The sequence below is a fragment of the Leucopleurus acutus genome, assembly GCF_964270905.1.
Source record: "Leucopleurus acutus genome assembly, chromosome: 2".
NCBI classification, from domain to species: domain Eukaryota; kingdom Metazoa; phylum Chordata; class Mammalia; order Artiodactyla; family Delphinidae; genus Leucopleurus; species Leucopleurus acutus.
In genome coordinates, this window is record NC_139143.1 from 159,288,553 (window position 1) to 159,314,346 (window position 25,794).

At 35.7% G+C, this 25,794-nt stretch overlaps 1 protein-coding gene across 6 annotated transcripts in view; it reads left to right on the forward strand.

The window, feature by feature from the left end:
• The window catches only part of FOXJ3 (forkhead box J3), a 131,841-nt gene that overhangs the window by 96,075 nt on the left and 9,972 nt on the right, over positions 1-25,794 (forward strand). For 4 of the 6 annotated variants that reach the window (XM_082834387.1, XM_082834386.1, XM_082834389.1 and 1 more), the window contains 5 exons: positions 7,982-8,110; positions 10,345-10,519; positions 13,734-14,150; positions 15,398-15,499; positions 15,887-16,078. In XM_082834387.1, coding sequence (XP_082690513.1) covers positions 7,982-8,110; positions 10,345-10,519; positions 13,734-14,150; positions 15,398-15,499; positions 15,887-16,078 — 1,015 coding nt within the window. Of the gene's footprint in view, positions 1-7,981; positions 8,111-10,344; positions 10,520-13,733; positions 14,151-15,397; positions 15,500-15,886; positions 16,215-25,794 lie in introns of those variants that run through there. The other 2 variants (XM_082834391.1, XM_082834390.1) reach the window with 2 other exon arrangements.

The following is a 25,794-nucleotide window of genomic DNA, read 5'->3' on the forward strand; positions in this document are numbered from 1 at the left end:
TTTACACAAGTTAGAGGTAAATAAATAATTCTCTAGAAAAATTGGAAGATGCTTATTGGGAAGCTCTATATTAAATCTAAATTCTTGACACTACCAATCCCATTGAATTTTTGAGTCCAGCATTTTATTGACTCAATTTGTTTCAAAATCATTGATTACCCCTCTAAATATGTGATTTAAAAAGAGATTGACAAATAACCAGGGCGTCAACAGAATCCAGTAAAATAAATAATTCAGACAAACTCAGAGTCCATTAGAACGGTGGTCAATCTCTTTCATGATATTCAAGTCTAGGTACATACCCAGAAGTGTAGTATGTGGTAGTCTGCTGCAGTATTTGTTTTGTTTTTGTTATTGAAGCAAGGGTCAGAACTTTGTGCTAACTCATTAGATACCTAGTAGGGTACAAATATCTCTTCTTTACAAGGTAATTTCTTAATCTCATATCTCAAAACCCTAAAAAGGCTCTGGGAGGTTCATAAAATATCTCAGTTCTGTGTATCTATTTCCTCCCTTACTAGACCATGATGAGCACCTTGAAGCCGTAGTATTTCTCACTCTTGTACTCATACGGTCTGTCAGTCTTGCTTTTACCCTCTCCCCATCTCCCTTGCTTTCAGTTGCTCTTTTTTTTTGTTTTAAATCTCACTCTTCTACTTTCTTGTGCACACACATAAAACACAAACATGTATACATACTCAGTTGCACTAATATACGTAGTATCTTTGTGTTGATAAAAGGTATTGAATAAGCAGATAGAAGACAGATTATAATCAGAGTTACTAATCAGAATTCCAATTTAGATAGGAAACTGGCAACTGAGGTGTAAAGTGATAATTTTTCCCAAATAGCAATACATGGACTGATTCCATCAGAATCACTTGAGGGAGGGGTGGGGTTGTTAGTGTGTACGTGTGTTTGGTGGTGGTAGTAATTCCCAGATTCCATTGCAGTCCTACCAAATCAGTTACTTTATCCTTGTGGGTAGGGCCCAGGAATCTGTACTTTTAAAAATCATCCCTAATGATACCCAGCTAGACTTGAGAATTTCCAGTGAAATAGACGGGTTGGAATCAGAGGTATCCAGTACTGCTCTTTGCGATAGTCCAAGCAGGAGATACTGAGGCCTAAACATAGACAGTTGTGGCTATTAGGAAACAATTAGAAAGTAGTAATGCTGGGACTTCGTGACTAAATAAAGAAACTGGAGTTTTGGGACTTCTGCTTTCAAATATGATAGAATAGCTAGTATCGGATTAACCCTTCTCCCTATCTATATAAAATTACCACCCTGCCCACCAATAAAAAAGAAAGGCATTGGAGAAAAAGACAAGCAGGACTTAAGAAGCAAAGATCTCAGAAAAAAGGGAAGCACATTGAGATAAGCCCTACATGTTTTCCCTGGGGACATTTCCCACTTCTCAGTGCATGGCATAGAGGCTGCACAGAAAGCTACAACCTAGAGCAGTCACTGAGCTAGGGATGTAAAAATGAGAGTATGAGGCTACCAAAGAGCCAGGGCTTAAGGACCAAGATCCTGAGGAATCTCAGAAGTTACCTCAACTTTTTGCAAGCGATATCCAGTTAAGGCATTTGCTAATCCCTAACCTGTGTGTGCTTCAACTCAGACACAGGCAAATCATGTGGATTTTTCACTAGCCAGAATTCAGCAGTCTCACAGAGGTGGGGGGGGGCAAAAGTTGTAGTTCTTTAAAGAGGGAGCCATGGTAAACACCCCAGTTTTACAAATTGATACTTAAGAAAGATTATGTTCTATAAGTAAGAGCAAATCAAAATAACACCAGTCTCAAACTGTTATTAGGGTGGTACACTAATATTCCACTTGCCAAAAGAAAACTAAATCCTTTCTGGAAGATAACATATCCCAAGCTTTTGCAAGTTTTCATAAGTAAGGTCTCACTTTCAGTCAGAATTTTCAGACATTCCAAGAAACAAGACCAAATAATTAAATGCCAAGATTGAAAGATAGTATAAACATATCCACAAGTGATCTAGATATTGATTTTTAAATAACTATGACTAATATGTTGAAGAAAATAGATGAATTATAGAAAATTTATCAGAATTGGAATCTGTATGGAAGAATCAAGAGAACTGAAAAATATAATAACTGAAATTGAGAATTAAATAGATGGATTTAACAGCAGATTAGACACAGCAGAGGAGAGAATCAGTGAACTGGAAGATAGGTCAATAGAAAATATGCAGGTTGAAAAACAAAAGAATGGAAAATTCAGAGAAGCTTAAGAGATAAATGGGATACAGGGAAAAGATCTAACAAACTTGTCATTAGTGTTCCAGAAGAGAAGCAAAAGGGAATAGAGAAGAAGCAATATTTGAATTTTCTAAGACTGATTAAAGATAACACAATACAGATTCAAGAAGTTCTGAGAACCCCAAGAAGGACTAATTAAAAGAAAACCTTATCAGGCAAATAAAAGTCAAACTGCTAAAAAACAAGGATTTTTTTTATCTTAAAATCAGAGGAAAATAATAGGCAACTTCAAAGGAACACACTGAATTCTGAATAGAAATGATAAAAGTCAGATACCACCAGAATGAAATTTTTGTAGTGCTGAAAGGAAATAACTGCCAATCCAGAATTCTAAAATTAGAATTTCTATGAAAAATGAAAGTTAAGTAAATAGGCTTTTACAGAAACAAAATGTGAGAGAATAACAGTATTAAAAAATTAAAGGAGGTTAATTTTTCAGATAGAAGGAAAATTATCCTGTGCAGAAAAGAATGAAGAACACCAAAAGAGTATGCATGTCAGTAAATAAAAATATGTATCGAGTGATTAAAACAATAGCAGTGCTGTTATAGAACATAATGCTTTGGAGTCTAAAATACTTGTAGAGGTTAAAGTACATGACAATACTAGAGTAAAGCATTAGGAAATATATTGCAGTTAATGTCTTTGCATTGTATGGGAAGTGGTAAAAGTACTAAGTCAAGGGCATGTGGTAAAATCTAGGGCAGTGATTCTTAACACTTCAGCATATATCAGAATAACTAGGAGGGCTTGTTAAAACCCAGATTACTGGGCCCTACCCTGAGAGTTTCTGATTCTCTAGGTCTAAGTTGGGGTCTGAAAAATTGCGTTTCTGACACGTTCTCAGATACTGGTCACGTACTGGTCCAAGTTCCTTACCTTATGAACCACTGCTCTAGGTTACTACAAGAATAAAAAGAATATTACCAAGTAAGGAAAAATAATAAATCCTTGGTTAATCCAAAAGTAGGCAAGAAAGGGCTTCCCTGGTGGCACAATGGTTAAGGGTCTGCCTGCCGATGCAGGGGACACAGGTTTGTGCCCCGGTCTGGGAAGATCCCACATGCAGCAGAGCGCCTGGGCCCGTGAGCCATGGCTGCTGAGCCTGCGCGTCTGGAGCCTATTGCTCCGCAATGGGAGAGGCCACAGCAGTGAGAGGCCCGTGTACCGCAAAAAAAAAAAAAGAAAGAAGAAAGTAAATTAGTGAGCTGTGGGGACAGCTTCAGGCAACCTGTAATATGTGTAATTGAAGTTCCTGATGTAACTTCAGAGCAATTAAGTACACCAGAAATGGTAACTATGTGGGTAAATATAAAGCTTTTTTTAAAAAAATTTAAATCTCTTTAAAAGATAACTGTAAAGCAAAAATTACAAAAATGCATTGTGGGTTTATAACACATAGAAGTAAAATATATGACAGTAGTGTTGGGGCAAGGAGAGGAGAAATGAAAGTTATGAAAAGAGAAAATGTTTAAAATTTGGGAAGGCAAAAGTAAAGGCATCGTTCACAGAAGACATCATTATTCATATGGAAAATTCAAAAGAATCTACAGACAAACTCTTGGAATTAATAAGTGAATTTACCAAGGTGTCAATATTAGATCAGTGTTGGATTTTAGAAGTCAGTTATTTTTCTGTGTATTAGTCATGGACAGTTAGAAAATACAATTTAAAAGGTAATACTTACATTAGCATTCAAAAACATCAAATACAGAGACACTTCATTTTATTGTGCTTCGCTGTATTGTGCTCCCCAGATATTGGGCTTTTTACAAATTGAAGGTTTGTGGCAACCCTGTGTTGTCAGCTGATGGTTAGCATTCTTAACCAATAAAGTATTTTTAAATTAAGGTATATACATTGTTTCTGTAGACATAATGCTATTGCACCTTAATAGACTACAGTACATTGTAAACATAACTTTTATATGCACTGGGAAACCAGAAAATTCATGTGACTTGCTTTATTTCAATACTTGCTTTATTGCAGTGGTCTGGAACCAAACCCGCAATATCTCTGAGGTAGCTAGGATTAAATGAAAGATGAACTCTGCACAGAAAACTATAAAAAATTACTGAGAGAGAACAAAGGGTGTATAAATAACTAGGTATATAATTTTCATAGAGAAGATTATTGTAAAGAAGTCAGTTTTTCCTGAGTTTATCTACAGATATAATATCCCAATCAAAATTCCACAGTGCTTTTTTTTAGGGGAAGGAAGATAGTAGGAAATGACCAGCTGATTTTGAAAGATAAATGAGACTCCAAATGGTAAACAGTAGTTGAAGAAAATTTTGAAGAAAAAGATAAAAGTTAGAGGATTTATACTTCAAAATATCGAGTAAACCTACAATAATTGAAAGTGTAATATTGGCATAAGAATAGACACATAGAATTATGGAACAGAGTTCAGTGATGTCTTTCAACAAATGGTGCTGAATCAATAGAAAAGTGAGATTTTTTCTTGCACAGAAATCAGTTTCATACCCCAGTAAAGATGTTAAAAAAAATCAATTTCAGATGGATTTGAGACCTTAATATAAATGATAAAGTTCTCAGATGGATGAAAAAGAATAAAATATGTTTTAAAAAGTGGAATGAAGGAAGTAATAAAAGATTAAGAGCCGATGCTAACGCAACACACAACAAAGCTTTACGTAATCCTTTAGCTAAATTTACTGCAAAAGGACAGAGAAGGATATATATACGTTGTATGAAACCAGTCATTAATGGTAGAAGTCTGTATGGTGGTTACCTGTAACAGGAGATATGCGGATGGATAATGACTGGCTGGTGAATGATGATTGGGAGAGTTCATGAGTGGGCCTTCTGGTGTGCAGGTATGTTCTGTATCAGTGATTCTGTGATCTGTGGACACTTGAGTAACCAATACCCTTTTGGGGATTCCATGATAATACTAAAATGCTATTTGCCTTTTCCTTTAGTTTTGTGTTTTCACAGATGCAGCAAAAGCAATAATATGTAAACATTAGCACAAGTCAAGGCAGTGACACCTGACTGTACTAGTAGTCATTGTGTTCTTCACAAGCACACACCCTTCAGATTAAAAAAAACAAATACTAGTTAAGAATATCCTTGGTGATGCAGGAAAAATAATTTTATTAAATTGTGACCTTTGAGTAAACGTTTTTAAGAATCTGTGTGGTGAAATGGGAAGTACACATAAAACGCTTAAACTGTGTATACCGAGGTACAGTGGTTGCTTCAAGGAAGAGCATTTGTGTTGAACTAGCCACTTTGTTCATGGAGCATTGATTTTACTTCAAAGAACAACTGACACTATTATTCAGATTTGGGTATTGGCAGATATTTTCTTGAAAATGAATAAAGTAAGCCTCTCACTTAAAGGAAAACAATTGACAGAATCTCTTGCCAATGGTAAAATTTGAGCTTTTAAGCAAAACATACAGGTTCGGAAAACTTATATCCACCACAGTGAGTCTGGTAGCTTCACAGTCTTTACACACTTTTCCAATGAGATTATTGGTAATGTTAACAGGTGTGATGTTTTGATGTTGTGTAATGAAATATGTCAGTATTTGGAAGATGTGCATAACTTAGTGAATGATATTTTCCAAATGACCAATGCATAATGTTATAAAATCATGCGTGGCTAAATGATCCATTCAAAGTCCGAGGTGGAAAGTGGATTATAATGTAAAAGAGTGTGAAAATTTTATTCATATGGTTTCAGATTTTACATTGCAACTAATCTTTAAAAAATTGTCACTTGTCATGTTTTCGTGTAGTATCAAAAAAGACTATCCACAATTATCTGAAAAGTCTATTAAAATATGCTTCCCATTTCCAAACACACACACACACACATATATATGTATATATGATGCTGGGTTTTCTTTCTATACTTCCACCTAAACAACATATTGCAACAGATGGAATGCAGAAGCAGATATGAGAATCTAGCTGTTTCCTGTTAGGGCAGGCTTTGAAATTTACGAAAATGTAAAACAGTGGCACCCTTCTAACTTTACTTATTGAGAGAATTTTTTTTTTTGTTAACATATAGTTGAGTTTGTAATAGTTATTTTTAAGTTAGTATTTAAAATTTTTTTAATTTCTAATATGCCAGTTATTGATAAATATATCAAACAAAAGCTTCTTGACTCCTTAATATTTAAGACTGTAAAAGGGTTCTAAGATCAAAGTTTGAGAGTTGCTATTGATTACATGATTCCATGAGTATGCCCATTTTATAATTAATAAACTATAACAACTCGTGTATTTTCCTCTCCATAATATGTTACATTTTAATAAAAATCTTATCCTCCTTGCTATGAGGATTTGTCCAAGATGGTGGGAAGTATTTCTGACTTGACTGATAGGTAACTAAGCATGCACAGGAGAGAATGAGCAGCCAACAGAATGACCATGGGATGCTTGTAATTTGCTGATATTGTATTGCTTAAGAGCCCATAAGGTTGAGTTTTTTAAAAAATGAAATTTACACTGGAAATAATTGACCAGAAAAATCTTTGCCATAGTTTTATTTTCTCTCATTTTTCCTTATACTCTTTTCCCTTATTAGTTCCTAGACACATAGTTGTTCCTAGCTGATGTGAATGTGAGACAGTTTGGTTTTGCCTTAAGTATTGAGGCATATATGCCTAGTTTTCCAGGTTTTGGCCTCTTTTGGCAAATGAGTATTGAGCATGACCCCATTTTCAGCACAGACAGAAGGGTGGTAATAGCTCAATTGGTCATTAAATTCAGCAAGTATTTTTTATGTGTATACTGAGTAGAAAACGTTATGCTGCTTATGATTATTTATTGGGGAACTCAAGTTGCTAACAGTCTAGTAGTGGATAAAAATTTGATAAAAATTAGTTACACCATAAAATCAAAAGTATTAATTTTTCCCATGAAAGTAGGAGCATAGAAAGGAAAATTGGTAGTAGCATCTGAATGGAACTTTAAAGGATATTTAGACTACTTTTCTGTTTTAAAAATATCTTTTTTGTTGTTTCTAATTAAAAATGATAATGCACATTATAAACATACTCAAGCGTTTTAAAAATATACACTATCAGTGACAGAAGTCTTCAGGAATACCCAGCCCCCTGCCAGTTAACCATTGTTAACAGTTTGATACATAGTTCTTTCATGTCTAATGCATATGTTAGCATATTATTGTTATTTTAAAAATCAGATCACATATTTATGATTTTGCAATTGTGTTGGACAGTTTACAGTTTTCAATATTATAAACACTATGATGCCTAAATTCTATTTTTTGTGTTCTTTTTTTTTTGATGCCTAAGATTTTTAAAGAAGAAAACTGATTTTGCTTAAAGCTTGAGTAAAAATAAGTTTATGCATTATAGAAATATTTAACAGTAAAAATCTGTTATAATCCCCTCTTATTAAATGTCGATGAACTAATTATACCTTTTAGAAAATTGAATTTATATACCTCTGGATGGGATATATCCTTTAGTTTGAAAGTAAATTATCAATATTTCATGGTGAACATGGAGTGAGCGATGTAGAGCATGGATTTGGGGTAGATAAACACCAAAGGAAAGACCAATAACATTTTGTTTTCCTTCCATCTACCAGGTTAGTTGTATTCTTCTAGAGTTGCTTAAAAAGTACTTTTTATAGTAGGAACTACTTATTCAAATATTGCTGTTCTTTTCCTTGTAGGTAACATTGTACAACACTGATCAGGATGGTAGTGATAGCCCACGCAGTAGCCTTAACAACAGTCTCTCAGATCAGAGTTTGGCATCTGTTAATTTGAACAGTGTTGGAAGTGTGCATAGTTACACACCGGTAAGCCTTGGTGAAGTTAACTCCTTTGCTGAGTACTCATTTAGAGCTTAAAATGGAACCAAACGTAATTGAAATACAAATAAAACGTGAAGATGTATATTTCTCACTGATCAAATTGATCATTAGCTTAGATAAGTAGAGCAGATTTCTATTATATTTTAGCAAGTTAGATACAAATATATTGTTGTACTATGTTATATATTTTGGTCTACTTCATCTGTTCTCTGTCCAAGTGAAACACAATTGGAATAGGAAAAGAATTTTTACTTTAGTCTTCTAAAGCTGTGTTTAATGATATTTTACAGTCCTTGGTAAAAGAGCTTAGAGGATATGTATATCACCTAGTTTTCCAGAAGCACATCTAAGAAGGGGATTCTACAAACCCCAAAGCTTAGGATGACCTGGTACTCAGTTGTTAACCAGTCTTGTATTTTCAGTTTGGGTCTGGAAAACAAAGCTATGCTATAAAGGGACCTGTGTGAGTATATTTGCTCCTGTGCTGACCCTTCCCTTATCTGATACTTCTTTTCAAATCATCTTGCACCTGTCCTCCTGGGTAGACAGAACAGAGCCCGAGAGAGCCATACACCACACCGTTCATAGTATAAATTTGATCTCATCCCATCTCTCCCTGTTCCAAGATGAATAATAGGTAAAAACTTTACACAGAGAAAAGATATAAGGGGGATGGGGGACCTGAAATAAGAAAATAACACGAGGAAAACAGAAATTCAGAGAGCAGTTTTAAAACTCACCTTGAATGTAGGAGAAAGAAGACAACGCAAAACTGTTAACAGTGCTCTGGGGGAAAAAATTTTAAATATTTTTCGAGAATGCAGAAGAAACAGATAAAGGAATACCAATTATGTAAAAGAATACGATAGATATGGAGAATTGCGAATTATAGGTGTCCCCAAATAGTTGGTACAGAAGCAGTTTTCAGAAGAAATAGAGAACAAAAGGGTTACTGAGTTCTAAGAAAAGTTAATGGGAAAAAAACTATATCTAGACACATCATGACAAATTTTTAAATTTCAGAAGTAATCATAGATACTCTAGCAGAAGAAATAAGGTACATTCAGAGAAACACAAATCATACCTCTCTTCCATAATACTAAATGCCAGAAAATGATGGAGCACTTTATACAGAGTGTCAAGGGAATAGATTTGGAATTATAAATATTATGCCCACGAAATTTTCATTCAGTTGTGAAGTCAAGAAAAAGACATTAATTCTTTGATACACAGAGTTTAGAAAGCATCCTACCCTTGTTTTCATGCACCCTTCCTGAAAAAAATTACATATTTAGCTGATCAGGTGGTGAATTAAAGTACTCAGTAATGATGAAGTCATGTGCCAGTGGTGGAGCCATTCCCCTACACAAAACTCATATTTTTCCATGTCATTGTAGACTCCTTGTGAGCATCATTTTGAAAGGCTGCATAAATCTATAGCCAGTGTTCATATCTTAATTTTTTCAAAACACTAAACCAATGGTAGTTTGTTACTGCTTGATATGATCTTTAAGATATATTGCTGATCATGTTTTATTTTATTTCTAGTTGTGCTGTCTTCAGAGATAATTCTTATTTTTTAGGTGTTCATGGTGCTCTTTTTCCTTGCATAGCTCGAGGCCCTGATCTATTCTGTTTTTCTCAGAATCTCCTTTGTCTTTTACCCTTCATTTCTTTCTTTCCTTAAGTTTCATTTAAAAAAGAAAAATTTACCTACAGTGAAGAGTTAGGTGTGTTGAAGTTCCTTGCTGCTTTGGGCAGTGCCATACAACCTGACTCACAGTATTTGAGTTTAAATACTTAAAGATTAATTGAATAAATGAATGAGAAATGTTAGTAGTTTCAGAGTATAGTGAGTTTGAGATGAAATTGCTTCTGTGGAAATCAAGATGAAGACTCCAAAGAAACTGGAAGGGTTCCAGGCTTAGCTTATCACTTATTATGACCTTGGGAAGGTCCTTTAACTTTGAATTTTCCCCCCTACTGTGAAATGTGGAGGTTGGATTAGATTTCTGAGATTCTTCAAGACCTAAGTTAACAACTTGTGGTCTGTCCTTTTATGTATACCCAACTTAACAGACGATAGGAAAGCCAAAGACAGGGAAGTTAATTCCTTTGAATTCTAATAACTGTTCTGATATTTTCAGTTTTATATCATATGTAATAAACCAATTCTGATATAGAGCTACTAAATTAGTAGTTTTTTTCTTCAATGTTAGGTGACAAATCATCCAGAACCAGTCTCTCAGTCATTAACTCCTCAACAACAGCCACAGTACAACCTTTCAGACCGAGACAAACAACTACTTTTCTCAGAATATAATTTTGAAGATCTCAGTGCCTCATTTCGGAGCCTTTATAAGTCAGTTTTTGAGCAGTCACTTAGTCAACAAGGTGAGTTTTTTAATACCTCTTTTGTAATTTTTTATTGAAATTTTTTAAAGAATTATTTTCACATCGCAGCTGTTATAGTTCCTTAATCTTAGAACATTACCATCATGATAAGGACTGAAGGTTCTTTGTGCCTTTACTATAGTCTGTATATATTTTTATCATAGCACAAGAATGGCAGATAAATCTATCTCTTCATGCATGCCTACTTCGTTTGATTACTAGTGGTGTCCTGAAGCATTGTGTTAAAGGATTCTGACACTGCATTTATGCCATGTGGGAAAGACTGCCATGATTAATTAGTGATGTCTAGCATGTGAAGTGTTTGAGTGGTAAATGTTGCACCACAAGAATAGATGTGCCTTGCTTTTCTGTTCTGACTGCTGTTAGCAAAGAGATAACTTTTGGAATATGGTAGCACCAAATTTGCAGTTTCATATACGGCACTTATAAGTGAACACATTAGTTAGTGGTCATTATTTTGTACAACATACTTAAGCCAGATTTAACACTAAAAGTGATACTGGTTGAGATGTACTATTATCTCAACCAAATGCTAGATTGTTGCTATTATGTATTACTGTCCTATTAGCTGCTGGTTTAATTTTAATCAGAGTCATTTAATAGGATCAAGGTGTCTCGTTGTTCCACCATAGAACGAACACTAGTCAGAAATTGTTGGGAACTCAAACAATGAAGCATTGCTTTGTTTGGCAGATTGACTACTTATACCCCAACTCAGAGGGTTTACCTCACGGCAGTAGACAAAATAGACAAAAAATCCCTGCCTTTAAAGAGTTTACATTTTTTTTTTTTGCGGTATGCGGGCCTCTCACTGTTGTGGCCTCTCCCGTTGCGGAGCACAGGCTCCGGACGTGCGGGCTCAGCGGCCATGGCTCATGGGCCCAGCCGCTCCGCAGCATGTGGGATCTTCCCGGACCGGGGCACGAACCCGTGTCCCCTGCATCGGCAGGCGGACTCTCAACCACTGCGCCACCAGGGAAGCCCCGAGTTTACATTTTAATACACATCATTGTCAGATATTATGAAAGTTAATGTTATATGTAAGTGTTATATATACTGATGAATATCAGTAGTTTGTTTAGGAAGTTGGTTTTCTGGTTAAAGTGTCGTGTATTTTCTCAAATTTTATATTAAATTTTCTATAAAAGTACAAAAAAAAACAACTAAGACTTTGCTAAGCAGATCCAGCTTTGCTGATCATAGTAGAAAAATACTGGCTTTGAAATAACAATGGCGACAATTTCTGAAACCCATAATGCTATTTCATTACACTAATAAAAAAAAGAAAAGAATATTGATAGGAATTCTGGGTTCTAGTCCAGGTTCTACCATCAAGTCAACTGAGTTAACTTCACCTCTTTAGACCTAAGCATTCCCATTGTACAGTGAAGAAGATTAGACTAGATCAGTGCTTTCCAAATTGTTCTCTTTGGAGCTGTTGGGTTTTCTGGAGGTTTCAGAGAGAAGGGTGCAGATGAAGAGGGAAACCTAACAGGTTCCTTTTCATGGCTTCCCAGAAAACAACTTTACATTTATTAGTTTTACATACTGGGCTTCTAAAAGATGTTTTGTTTTATTTTAAAAACAATTTGGGATTAAAAATGTTGGTAGAGGGCTTTCCTGGTGGCGCAGTGGTTGAGAGTCTGCCTGCTGGTGCAGGGGATGCGGGTTCGTGCCCTGGTCCGGGAAGATCCCACATGCTGCGGAGCGGCTGGGCCCGTGAGCCATGGCCGCTGAGCCTGCGCGTCCGGAGCCTGTACTCCGCAACGGGAGAGGGCACAACAGTGAGAGGCCCGCATACCGAAAAAAAAAAAAATGTTGGTAGAGATTATATCTGGGTGCCCTCTTAAAATGTTAGGACTTTATTGGAAATAGATAATGAAATAACTGCTTTCTTTCATCTTATTGTAGTAACCCTATAGATTCCCTGTAAATGACATTTTCCCCAGGGTTAAGGCAAGCACTCTTATTAACACTTCTACCTATAAAACCTTAATTTTTTATGTTTTGAGATTATCTTATAATGTACTCTGATATAATTTTACTCCTAATAACAAGTATGAGAATACTTTTATTTTTGTTTAAAATTTTTGATTCTTTTATTGACTGACAGTATGGTATGGGACTTTATTTTCATTTCATTCAAGTAAAACTTTTTTGTGTTTGGTTCAGCAAAACATTATATGTTATCTTATGGGATATGAAAATAGTGTAGTTATATAGAACCACATGTTGCAATAAGGTTTGTTAAAGTGAGTGTCTACCTGCAAACCAAACATACATTATTTTTAACATTAAGCACTTCTGGCCTAATCATCATTATCATCATAGTGGCTAATATTTACTGAGCTAAGCCTACAGCCTGCGCTTGTACCATGGCATGTAATCCTCACAACAACTCTACGAAGCAGGTACTATTATCATACCCATTTATAATTGAGGTAATTGTGGCTTGGAGCGGTTAATAATTCTCCAGAGTTACCAAATGTGTAAATTATAGTGCAGAGATTTTAATTCCTCTTTTCTGGTTTTAAGAAATATGTAATCTTAACCCCTAAACTGTGTCTGTCTCAAGAATGTTCCATAAGAGTAATGAAAAAGAGCAGTGGAGATGGCTGTTTTGTTTTGCTTATTCTTAAGGATTCTAGCCATCTTGGACTTAAAGTTTTTGGAGTAGTCAGAGAAAGAGATCAGAAATAACTGGGCTTTATTTCTACCCTCCTCTTTTGTCAAAGGTCTTCAGACCTATAGAGAACCATCCTCAATGTGACCCAACACCTCTCCCACTTCTCCCTTAACATTTTACTCATCTTTCAAGACTCAACCCAGATATTGCCTTTTCAAGGAAGGCTTCTCTGTATTCAGAGCCCCTTCCTAGGTAAAACGGGGAAGAAGCAGAGTTCCTGTATACCCTCTGTATACTTTTGCCTTAGTACTTACAGTGTTGGACGTAATCTCCTCAAGTGTCTGTCTCTTCCACTGGACCACGAGCTACTTGAGGGCAGAGAATGATGTTTTTCCTTGGTAGCCCCAGAGCCCAGGGTATGGTGGATACTCTATCAGTACTTGTTAAACTGAACCAAAATCGCTTCCTGACAGCATATACCTTTGCTCTGTAAATAATTTTGCAAATGTTTGTCATAAGGTATAACTGAAATCTGACCATCAGTGATCTTGCTTTGTCTCTTTTCAGGTTTGATGAACATCCCTTCTGAATCTTCCCAGCAGTCCCACACTTCTTGTTCCTATCAGCACTCTCCCGGCAGTACAGTGAGCTCTCACCCACACAGCAACCAAAGCAGCCTGACCAACAATCATGGCAGTGGCCTCAACACCACAGGCAGTAATTCGGTTGCACAGGTCTCACTGTCCCACCCCCAGATGCACACACAGCCGTCTCCACATCCGTCCCATCGACCGCATGGTTTACCACAGCATCCACAGCGTCCCCAGCACCCAGCACCACACCCGCAGCAACACAGCCAGCTCCAGTCCCCTCACCCCCAGCATCCCTCTCCACACCAGCACGTACAGCACCATCCGAACCATCAGCACCAGACGTTAACACATCAGGCACCCCCTCCCCCACAACAGGTATCCTGTAATTCTGGTAAGTTTTTGTCTTCCGACGTGTGTTTGGCTAACTGTGAATTTGGATCTGTTATCTGGGGCTTATATATATTTTCTACCAGTACTTTTCTTATCCATCTTCTTTTGTGTTTCCTTGCCATAGTCCTAGAGTTGTTAAGTCCTTCGGTCTATAGATTCACCTTTTTTTTTTCTGTACGCGTGCCTCTCACTGTTGTGGCCTCTCCCGTTGCGGAGCACAGGCTCCGGACGCGCAGGCTCAGCGGCCATGGCTCACAGGCCCAGCCACTCCGCGGCATGTGGGATCCTCCCGGACTGGGGCATGAACCCGCGTCCCCTGCATCGGCAGGCGGACTCTCAACCACTGTGCCACCAGGGAAGCCCCTGGATATTGTCTTGATTACAATTTATGTGGTAACATAGGCAAACTCAGCAACCCCTGCAGGTTTTGGTTTTAACTCTTTTGTCCTTCTGGAAAACAAGTGTTTTTGTGAGCGTTTGAAAGAAGAGTGGAATGCACAGTCTGTCTGCAATCTATTGTGATTTAGTGTGGTATAGAAGAAAGTGTATAGATTTATGTCTGAAAGACCTGTATTCGAATCCTCATTATGGCTTTTTATGACCTTTGGTGCATTAACTCTTTTGGTCTTATTATTTTGTTAGCTGTAGAACAACACTGGTATACAGTGTTGTTATGAGGATCATATTGAGGATACAAAATATGAAATGCCCAGTCTAGTACCTTGCATTTACGTATTCAGTGAATGTTCCCACTTTTTCTTTCTTTGCATATTCCTGCCAAGTATTTCGTTTAGAATGATAGATTCATACCCTGATTTTAAAAGAAAAAAAAATGTCTGTTGCTCTTAAGATAGGTCTTGATGGTTTCTGGTGAGATGCTTAACTGACATTGCTCACAGACCAGGCAGTCTCTGCACTGCAGAACTCCAGAGGGTACCACAGACATAGACTACAAGTTGAATGGGGCCTCTTGGAATGGTGCAGAGTACAGCTGGGTTCAAGTCTTGGATTCATCATAGTGGCCTTGCTAAGTCATGCCTCCTCTCTAGGTTCAATTTCTTTTGTTTGTAAAATGCAGGGAAATAATACCTTTCCTGCCTGTCTCACAGAGCAGATTGCCCCAATGCATGATATAATGACTTTGAATCCATTTGTAAAACTGAATTGGGATCGGCCAATATCAGGAGTAAGGCCAGCTCAAACTTTCGCTATCCAAGATTTATAAGATTGCCAATATTATTTTTATAGGTGTTTCAAATGATTGGTATGCAACACTTGATATGCTAAAAGAAAGCTGTCGAATCGCCAGCAGTGTTAATTGGTCAGATGTAGACCTTTCACAGTTCCAAGGTGAGTATTGGTTCCTTCTGACTTATAACCAAATACACATATCATGTGTTTTTGAATAGATTTTAAGTCTCTTTTTAGTGGAAATAAGTATCTCCTTATATAGTGTTTCTTTTGCAGTTGGTAGTATGCTTAAAAACAACACTTTGCAAAATTCGTAATGAAGCCTTTCAGCCAGGTGATGTAGTGGAGGTTCACAGACAAGAGTTCTGAAGGAAATTTGGCCACATTTAAAAGAATCAGATTTTGAATAATTTTTAAAATGTCATTCTTCATTGCATGGGCAGAAGATTACCGGTGGAAATTTTGAGGGCTGGAAAAAAGAAGTGCTGTTTTCTTTGCAGTGTTTGCAGAACCATGCTAACTGTATTTCTAATGCTTTCCTCATAGGTTTGATGGAGAGTATGAGACAGGCAGATCTCAAGAACTGGTCTTTAGATCAGGTTCAATTTGCTGATCTCTGTTCTTCTCTTAATCAGTTCTTTACACAAACTGGCCTTATCCACTCACAGAGTAATGTTCAGCAGAATGTCTGTCATGGTGCCATGCATCCAACAAAACCTTCCCAACACATTGGAACAGGTATGGATTTAATTATCTTCTTGATTTTCTCTTTTTCTCATTCATATGAAATTCAATAACTGTCTGGGGCAACTTGATATGTTGTTAATGATAGCAGTGATCCATTTATATCTTTTTATTTCTAAGAAATGAATGAAATCAAGTAATTTATTTAAGATATATCTTAGAAAAATTGAGATAAAAGAGACTGTATGTTTTTCTCTCATTTACATGATTATTTTATTGTTTATAATTGACTTTCCTTTGTGAACTTTAACCTTTCAAGTTACCAAACAAGAATTAAATGTCTTAAAGATATGTACATTTTAATTTTAATAAGAACATAGTTATGAGGTGTTACCAATTTAAATTTGTATAGACTTGCAATGAAAATCAACATATCTTTATATATCTTCTAAGAATGTTAAAAAAAATTAAAGTTCAGAGTGTATATGAAGAATATACATAACGGTAGTCTCATTTATGTTTTACTCTGAACTCAAAATTTGTGCTTTGTATTTTTTCATCTTACTTTCTTCCTTTATTTTTTACCCTTGTAGCCATCTCGTTTACTCTGATTGCAGAGCCTACAGTTTCTCAAGTTTACATTCTGTGTTTAATATCTAAGTTCTTTCTCTCTTCATTTTAATTTCTTGATGCCTTTATCTCCAAGTTGACTTCTTTTCTCTACATTGTCGTGTTTTTAGAGTTGATGCTAAAAAGCTCTCTTTTCTATCCTGAGTGGCTTCCTTCAGTCATTATCCTAAATTAGTTCACATACTTGGTTTTTCTAAGTTCTCAAGATCCCTAGTCCTTTTTGTGAAATCTTCATTTGTGTCTTTTGAGACAAAAGAAACCTTCCATCTTTGCTTCTTCCACTTGAATAGCTTACCTAACTTGAAAATCTCAGTGGTTGTGTGATTTTGGTGACTTATTCATTTCATAAATCATATTCATAGAAGAGCCTCATTCAATGCCTGGCATATATAGGAGGTACTTAGTATTAACTGAATTTATTGAATGCCCTCTATGTGCCAGATACTAAGCCAGTAAACTTTTTTTTTTAATAACTCTTTAGCTTCTCTCTCTCTCTCTCTCTCTCTCTCCTTTTGTCACTTCTTTTTTGGTTCCTGTTAAAATAAATTTCAAAAACTTTATTTTTATTGTGGTAAAATACACATAAAATTCACTGTCCCAATCATCCTTAAGTGTGCAGTTCAGTGGTATTTAAATACATTCATAATGTCATAATGTTGTGCAATTATCAACACCATCCATCTCCGTAACTCTTTTCATTTTTGTAAAGCAGATACTCTATACTTATTCAACAAGACCTCTCCACCCATTTCAACCCTTCACCAGCCCGTGGCAACCAACATTCTACCTTTTGTGTCTTGAGTTTTAACTATTCTAAGTACCTCGTATAAGTGGAATCATACAATGTTTGTCTTTTTGTGGCTGTCACTTAGCATAATGTCTTCAGGGTTCATCCATATTGTAGCATATGTTAGAATTTTCTTCATTTTTAAGGCTGAATGTATGTATAAGGCTATTTTTAAGGCTATTTTTAAGGCTATTGTATGTATAATACATACCACATTTTGCTTATCCATTCATCTGTTAATGAACACTTGGGTTGCTGCCATGTTTTAGCTATTGTGAATAATGTTGCTGTGAGCATGAGTGTACAGATATTTTCAAGACCCTGCTTTCAATTATTTTGGTATATACTCAAGTGGAATTGCTAGATCCTATGGTAATTCTATGTTTCATTTTTTGAGGAACCATCATACTCTTTTTCACAGCAGCTGTACCATTTTACATTTCCACTAACAGTCATAAGGGTTCCATTTTCTCTGTCCTCACCAACATTTGTTATTTTCTTTTTTTTTAATAGCTTCGCCCATTTCTTGATTGGGTTTTTGTTGCTGCTGAGTTTTAGGAATTCTCTATATTTCTGGGTATTAACTCCTTACCAGATACATGATTTGCAAATATTTTCTCCTATTCTTTTGTTTTCTTTTTTACTGTGTTGTTAGTGTCTTTTTTCTTTTTCTTCTTTTGTTGTGTATGCTTTTGGTAAAGTATCCAAGAAATCATTATGGAATTCAATGTCATGAAGCTCTTGCCCTAGGTTTTCTTCTAAGAGTTTTAAAGTTTTAGGTCTTACATGTAAGTCTGACCCATTTTGAGTGAATTTTTGTATATGGTGTTATATAAGGGTCCAGTTTCTTTTGTGTGTGGATATCCAGTTTTCCTATTACCATTTCTTGAAAGACTGTCTTTTCCCCATTGAATGGTGTTGACACCTTGTTAAAAATCATTTTGACTATCTATGTGTGTATTGCTGGGTTCTCTATTCTGTTCCATTGGTCTTTATGCCAGTACACTGTCTGACTGTAGTAGCTCTGTAGTAAGTTTTGAAATCAGGAAGTGTGAGTCTTCCAGCTTTGCTGTTCTTTTTCAGGATAGTTTTGGCTATTCACAGTCCCATGAGCTTCCATATGAATTTTAGGATGGGATTTTCTATTTCTGCAAAAAATGTCATTGAGATTTTTTTTTTTTTGTCATTGAGATTTTTTTTTTAACATCTTTATTGGGGTATAATTGATTTACAATGGTGTGTTAGTTTCTGCTTTAGAACAAAGTGAATCAGTCATACATAAATATATGTTCCCATATGTCTTCCCTCTTGCGTCTCCCTCCCTCCCACCCTCCCTATCCCACCCCTCCAGGCTGTCACAAAGCACCGAGCCAATATCCCTGTGCCATGCGGCTGCTTCCCATTAGCTATCTACCTTATACGTTTGTTAGTGTGTGTATGTCCATGACTCTCTCTCGCCCTGTCACAGCTCACCCTTCCCCCTCCCCATAACCTCAAGTCTGTTCTCTAGGAGGTCTGCATCTTTATTCCTGCCTTACCCGTAGGTTCTTCATGACACTTTTTTTCTCTTAAATTCCATATATATGTGTTAGCATACGGTATTTGTCTTTTTCTTTCTGACTTACTTCACTCTGTATGACAGACTCTAGGTCTATCCACCTCATTACAAATAGCTCAATTTCGTTTCTTTTTATGGCTGAGTAATATTCCATTGTATATATGTGCCACATCTTCTTTATCCATTCATCCGATGATGGACACTTAGGTTGTTTCCATCTCCGGGCTATTGTAAATAGAGCTGCAATGAACATTTTGGTACATGACTCTTTTTGAATTTTGGTTTTCTCAGGGTATATACCCAGTAGTGGGATTGCTGGGTCATATGGTAGTTCTATTTGTAGTTTTTTAAGGAACCTCCATACTGTTCTCCATAGTGGCTGAACCAATTCACATTCCCACCAGCAGTGCAAGAGTGTTCCCTTTTCTCCACACCCTCTCCAGCATTTATTGTTTCTAGATTTTTTGATGATGGCCATTCTGACTGGTGTGAGATGATATCTCATTGTAGTTTTGATTTGCATTTCTCTAATGATTAATGATGTTGAGCATTCTTTCATGTGTTTGTTGGCAGTCTGTGTATCTTCTTTGGAGAAATGTCTATTTAGGTCTTCTGCCCATTTTTGGATTGGGTTGTTTGTTTTTTTGTTATTGAGCTGCATGAGCTGCTTGTAAATTTTGGAGATTAATCCTTTGTTGGTTGCTTCATTTGCAAATATTTTCTCCCCTTCTGAGGGTTGTCTTTTGGTCTTGTTTATGATTTCCTTTGCTGTGCAAAAGCTTTGAAGTTTCATTAGGTCCCATTTGTTTTTATTTCCATTACTCTAGGAGGTGGGTCAGAAACATAGAGTGTTCTGCCTATGTTTTCCTCTAAGAGTTTGATAGTTTCTGGCCTTACATTTAGGTCTTTAATCCATTTTGAGCTTATTTTTGTGTATGGTGTTAGGGAGTGATCTAATCTCATACTTTTACATGTACCTGTCCAGTTTTCCCAGCACCACTTATTGAAGAGGCTGTCCTTTCTCCACTGTACATTCCTGCCACCTTTATCAAAGATAAGGTGTCCATATGTGCGTGGGTTTATCTCTGGGCTTTCTATCCTGTTCCATTGATCTATCTTTCTGTTTTTGTGCCAGTACCATACCGTCTTGATAACTGTAGCTTTGTAGTATAGTCTGAAGTCAGGGAGCCTGATTTCCTCCAGTTCCTTTTTTCGTTCTCAAGATTGCTTTGGCTATTCGGGGTCTTTTGTGTTTCCATACAAATTGCAAAATTTTTTGTTCTAGTTCTGTGAAAAATGCCAGTGGTAGTTTGATAGGGATTGCATTGAATCTATAGATTGCTTTGGGTAGTAGAGTCATTTTCACAATGTTGATTCTTCCAATCCAAGAACATGGTATATCTCTCCATCTATTTGTATCATCTTTAATTTCTTTCATGAGTGTCTTATAATTTTCTGCATACAGGTCTTTTGTCTCCTTAGGTAGGTTTATTCCTAGATATTTTATTCTTTTTGTTGCAGTAGTAAATGGGAGTGTTTTCTTGATTTCACTTTCAGATTTTTCATCATTCGTGTATAGGAATGCCAGAGATTTCTGTGCATTAATTTTTTATCCTGCCACTTTACCAACTTCATTGATTAGCTCTAGTAGTTTTCTGGTAGCATCTTTAGGATTCTCTATGTATAGGATCATGTCATCTGCAAACAGTGACAGCTTTACTTCTTCTTTTCCAATTTGGATTCCTTTTATTTCCTTTTCTTCTCTGATTGCTGTGGCTAAAACTTCCAAAACTATGTTGAATAAGAGTGGTGAGAGTGGGCAACCTTGTCTTGTTCCTGATCTTAGTGGAAATGCTTTCAGTTTTTCACCATTGAGGATGATGTTTGCTGTGGGCTTGTCATATATGGCCTTTATTATGTTGAGGAAAGTTCCCTCTGTGCCTACTTTCTGCAGAGTTTTTATCATAAATGGGTGTTGAATTTTGTCAAAAGCTTTCTCTGCATCTATTGAGATGATCATATGGTTTTTCTCCTTCAATTTGTTAATATGGTTTATCACATTGATTTATTTGCCTATATTGAAGAATCCTTGCATTCCTGGTATAAACCCCACTTGATCATGGTGTATGATCCTTTTAATGTGCTGTTGGATTCTGTTTGCTAGTATTTTGTTGAGGATTTTTGCATCTATGTTCATCAGCGATATTGGTCTGTAGTTTTCTTTCTTTGTGACATCCTTGTCTGGTTTTGGTATCAAGGTGATGGTGGCCTCGTAGAAGGAATTTGGGAGTGTTCCTCCCTCTGCTATATTTTGGAAGAGTTTGAGAAGGATAGGTGTTAGTTCTTCTCTAAATGTTTGATAGAATTCGCCTGTGAAGCCATCTGGTCCTGGGCTTTTGTTTGTTGCAAGATTTTTAATCACAGTTTCAATTTCAGTGCTTGTGATTGGTCTGTTCATATTTTCTATTTCTTCCTGATTCAGTCTTGGCAGGTTGTGCATTTCTAAGAATTTGTCCATTTCTTCCAGGTTGTCCATTTTATTGGCATAGAGTTGCTTGTAGTAATCTCTCATGATCTTTTTTATTTCTGCAGTGTCAGTTGTTACCTCTCCTTTTTCATTTCTAATTCTATTGATTTGAGTCTTCTCCCTTTTTTTCTTGATGAGTCAGGCTGGTGGTTTATCTATTTTGTTTATCTTCTCAAGGAACCAGCTTTTAGTTTTATTGATCTTTGCTATTGTTTCCTTCATTTCTTTTTCATTTATTTCTGATCGGATTTTTATGGTTTCTTTCCTTCTGCTAGCTTTGGGGTTTTTTTGTTCTTCTTTCTCTAATTGCTTGAGGTGCAAGGTTAGGTTGTTTATTCGAGATGTTTCCTGCTTCTTAAGGTGGGCTTGTATTGCTATAAACTTCCCCCTTAGAACTGCTTTTGCTGCATCCCATAGATTTTGGGTCGTTGTGTCTCCATTGTCATTTGTTTCTAGGTATTTTTTGATTTCCTCTTTGATTTCTTCAGTGATCACTTCATTATTAAGTAGTGTATTGTTTAGCCTCCATGTGTTTGTATTTTTTACAGATCTTTTCCTGTAATTGATATCTAGTCTCATGGCTTTGTGGTCAGAAAAGATACTTGATACAATTTCAATTTTCTTAAATTTACCAAGGCTTGATTTGTGACCCAATTATGATCTGTCCTGGAGAATGTTCCATGAGCACTTGAGAAAAATGTGTATTCTGTTGTTTTTGGATGGAGTGTCCTATAAATATCAATTAAGTCCATCTTGTTTAATGTATCATTTAAAGCTTGTGTTTCCTTATTTATTTTCATTTTGGATGATCTGTCCATTGGTGACAGTGGGGTGTTAAAGTCCCCTACTATGAATGTGTTACTGTCAATTTCCCCTTTTATGGCTGTTAGTATTTGCCTTATGTATTGAGGTGCTCCTGTGTTGGGTGCATAAATATTTACAATTGTTATATCTTCTTCTTGGATCAATCCCTTGATCATTATGTAGTGTCCTTCTTTGTCTCTTTTAATAGTCCTTATTTTAAAGTCTATTTTGTCTGATATGAAAATTGCTACTCCAGCTTTCTTTTGGTTTCCATTTACATGGAATATCTTTTTCCATCCCCTTACTTTCAGTCTGTATGTGTCTCTAGGTCTGAAGTGGGTCTCTTGTAGACAGCATATATAAGGGTCTTGTTTTTGTATCCATTCAGCTAATCTGTGTCTTTTGGTGGGAGCATTTAGTCCATTTACATTTAAGGTAATTATCGATATGTATGTTCCTATTCCCGTTTTCTAAATTGTTTTGGGTTCGTTATTATAGATCTTTTCCTTCTCTGTCATTGAGATTTTTGATATGGATTACATTGAATCTGTAGATTGCTTTGACATCTTAACAATATTTTCTTGCAGTCCATGAACATGAGATGCATTTCTATTTATTTATGTCTTCTTTAATTTCTTCAGCAATGTTTTTTAGTTTTCATTGTACAAGTTTTTCATCTGTAATTAATTTATTCCTAAGTAGTTTATTCTTTTTGATCTCAGTGAAAAATGGAATTGTTTTTGTAATTTCCTTTTCAGATTGTTCATTGTTTGTATATAGAAATGTGACTGAATTTTGCATGTTGACTTTGTATCCTACTACTTTGCTGAATTCATTTATTCTAACAGTTTTTCTGTGTGTAATCTTTAGGGATTTTTATGTGTGAGATTATATCTGTGAACAGAGATAAATTTACTTCTCCCTTTTTAGTTTGGATGCCTTTTGTTTCTCTTTCTTGCCTAATTGCTCTGGCTAGGACTTCCAGTACTGTGTTGAATAGAAGTGGTGAAAGTGGACATCTTTGCTTTGTTCCTGATCTTAGAGGAAAAGCTTTCAGTCTTTCACTACTGAATATGATGTTCACTATGGGATTTTCATACATGGCTTTTGTTATGTTGAAGTAGTTTCCTTCTATTCCTAATTTGTTGAGTGTTTTTATCATGAAAGGTGTTGACTTTTGTCCAATACTTTTTCTGTGTCAGTTGAGATGATCATGTGGGTTTTTATCCCCTTCATTATGTTAATGTGGTATATTGCACTGGTCAGTTTTCATATGTTGAACTGTTCTTGTATTCCAGGAATAAATCTCACTTGGTCATGCATGGTGTGCATAATCCTTCTATCATGTTATTGAATTCATTTTGCTATTGTCTTGAGAATTTTTGCATCAAGGTTCATAAGGGATATTGGTCTGTAGTTTTAGTTCTTCTTTAAATGTTTGGTAGAATTCACCCATGAAGCCATCAGATCCAGGGATTTTCTTTGTACAGGAAACTTTTGATTAAGTATTCAATCTTCTTACTCGTTATAGGTCTATTCATATTTTTGTCTTTCTTCATGATTCAGTCTGTGTTGATTTTGTGTTTCTAGGAATTTGTCTGTTTCATCTAAGTTGTCCAGTTTGTTGGTATACAGTTGTTCAAAGAACTCTCTTATCCTTTTTATTTCTGTAGAATCAATAGTAATGTCACCACTTTAAATTCTCATTTTAGTAATTTGAGTCCTTTTTTTCTTAGTCCATTTAGTTAAAGGTTTGTCAACTTTGTTGTTTTTTTTCAAAGAACCAACTTTTGGTGTTAAAGATTTTTCTCTAATGTTTTTATGTTCTCTGTTTCATTTATCTCTGCTCTAATCTTTATTATTTCTTCCTTTCTGTTAGCTTTGGTTTCTTCTTCTTTTTTAGGTTTGTTTTTTAATGTAAGTCTTTATAGCTATAAATTTCCCCCTTAACACTGCTTTTGCTGTTTCCTGTAAGCTTTGGTATGTTGTATTTTTGTTTTCCTTCATCTCTAAGTATGTTCTAATTCCCCTTGTAATTTCTTCTTTAATCCATTGGTTAAGTGTGTGTTGTTTAATTTCCACAAATCTGATAATTTTCCATTTTTACTTCTGTTTTTGATTTCTAACTTCATCCTGCTGTGGTCAGAGAAGATACTTTATATGGTACCTATCACTTAAAATCTATTGAGACTTGATTTGTAGCCTAACATATGGTCTGTTCTGGAAAATGTCCCATGTGCACTTGAGAAGAATGTGTATGCTGTTGTTGTTGGGTAGAATGTTCTATATATGCCTGTTAGATCGGGTTGATTTATTGTGTTAAATCCTCTATTTGCTTATCTTCTGTCTGGTTACTCTATCCATTATTGAGATAATGGGTATTTAAGTCTCCAACTGTAATTGTAGAGCTGTTTATTTCTCCTTTCAGTTCTGTCAGTTTTTGCTTCATATGTTTTGCAGTATGTTATTAGGTGCATAAATGTTTGTAATTGTTCTGTCTTCTTGCTGTATTGCACCTTTTGTTGATATATAATGTCCTTCTTTACAAGAAGTAGGACTTCACAAGACATCTCTTGTAACATTTTTTGATTTAAAGTCTATTTTGTCTGATATTAGTACGACAATCCCTGTTCTCCTTTGGTTACTATTTGCATGGAATATCTTTTTTCATCCTTTCACTTTCAATCTGTTTGTGTCTTTGGATCAGAAAGTGAGTCTTCTATAGTCAGCATATGGTTGGATCATGTGCTCTTATCCAATTCTGCCAATTCTGTCTTTTGATTGGAGGGTTTAATCCATTTATATTTAAAAGAATTACTGGTAAGGAGTGAATTCTGTGTTTTGCTATTTCTTTGCTGTGGCTTGTAGCTTTTTTGTCCCTTATTTCCGGCATTACTGTCTTCGTTTGTGTTTAGTTGATTTTTTGTAGTGAAATGTTGAAATTCCTTTCTCATTTCTTCTTGTGTATGTTCTGTAGCTCTTTGTGGTTACCTTGGGGATTGCATTTAACATCCTAAACTTACTACACTCTAATTTGAATTTATACCAGTGTAACTTCTATAACATGCAAAAACTCTGCTCCTTTTCGACTCCACCTCCACCTCTTTTGGTTGTTGATGTCTCAAAATTACACTTTTCTACATTGTGTGGCCCAAAACATATACTAATAATTATTTCAAATGCATTAAATCTCTTAAATCATGTAGACAACAATATGTGAAGTTACAAGCCAAAGTTACAATAATATGAGCTTTTATACTAATAGTTTTTAGAAAACATTTTAGCCTCTTCAATCATGTATAGAACAAAAAGTGGAGTTAAAAATCATTGTTATGCTAATGCTGTCTCTATAATTGCCCACGTATTTACCTTCATTGAGATCTTTACTTTTTTCATACGGCTTTGTGTTACTGTGTAGTGTCCTTTCATTTCTTCCTGGAGGACTCTCTTGAGCATTATCTTCC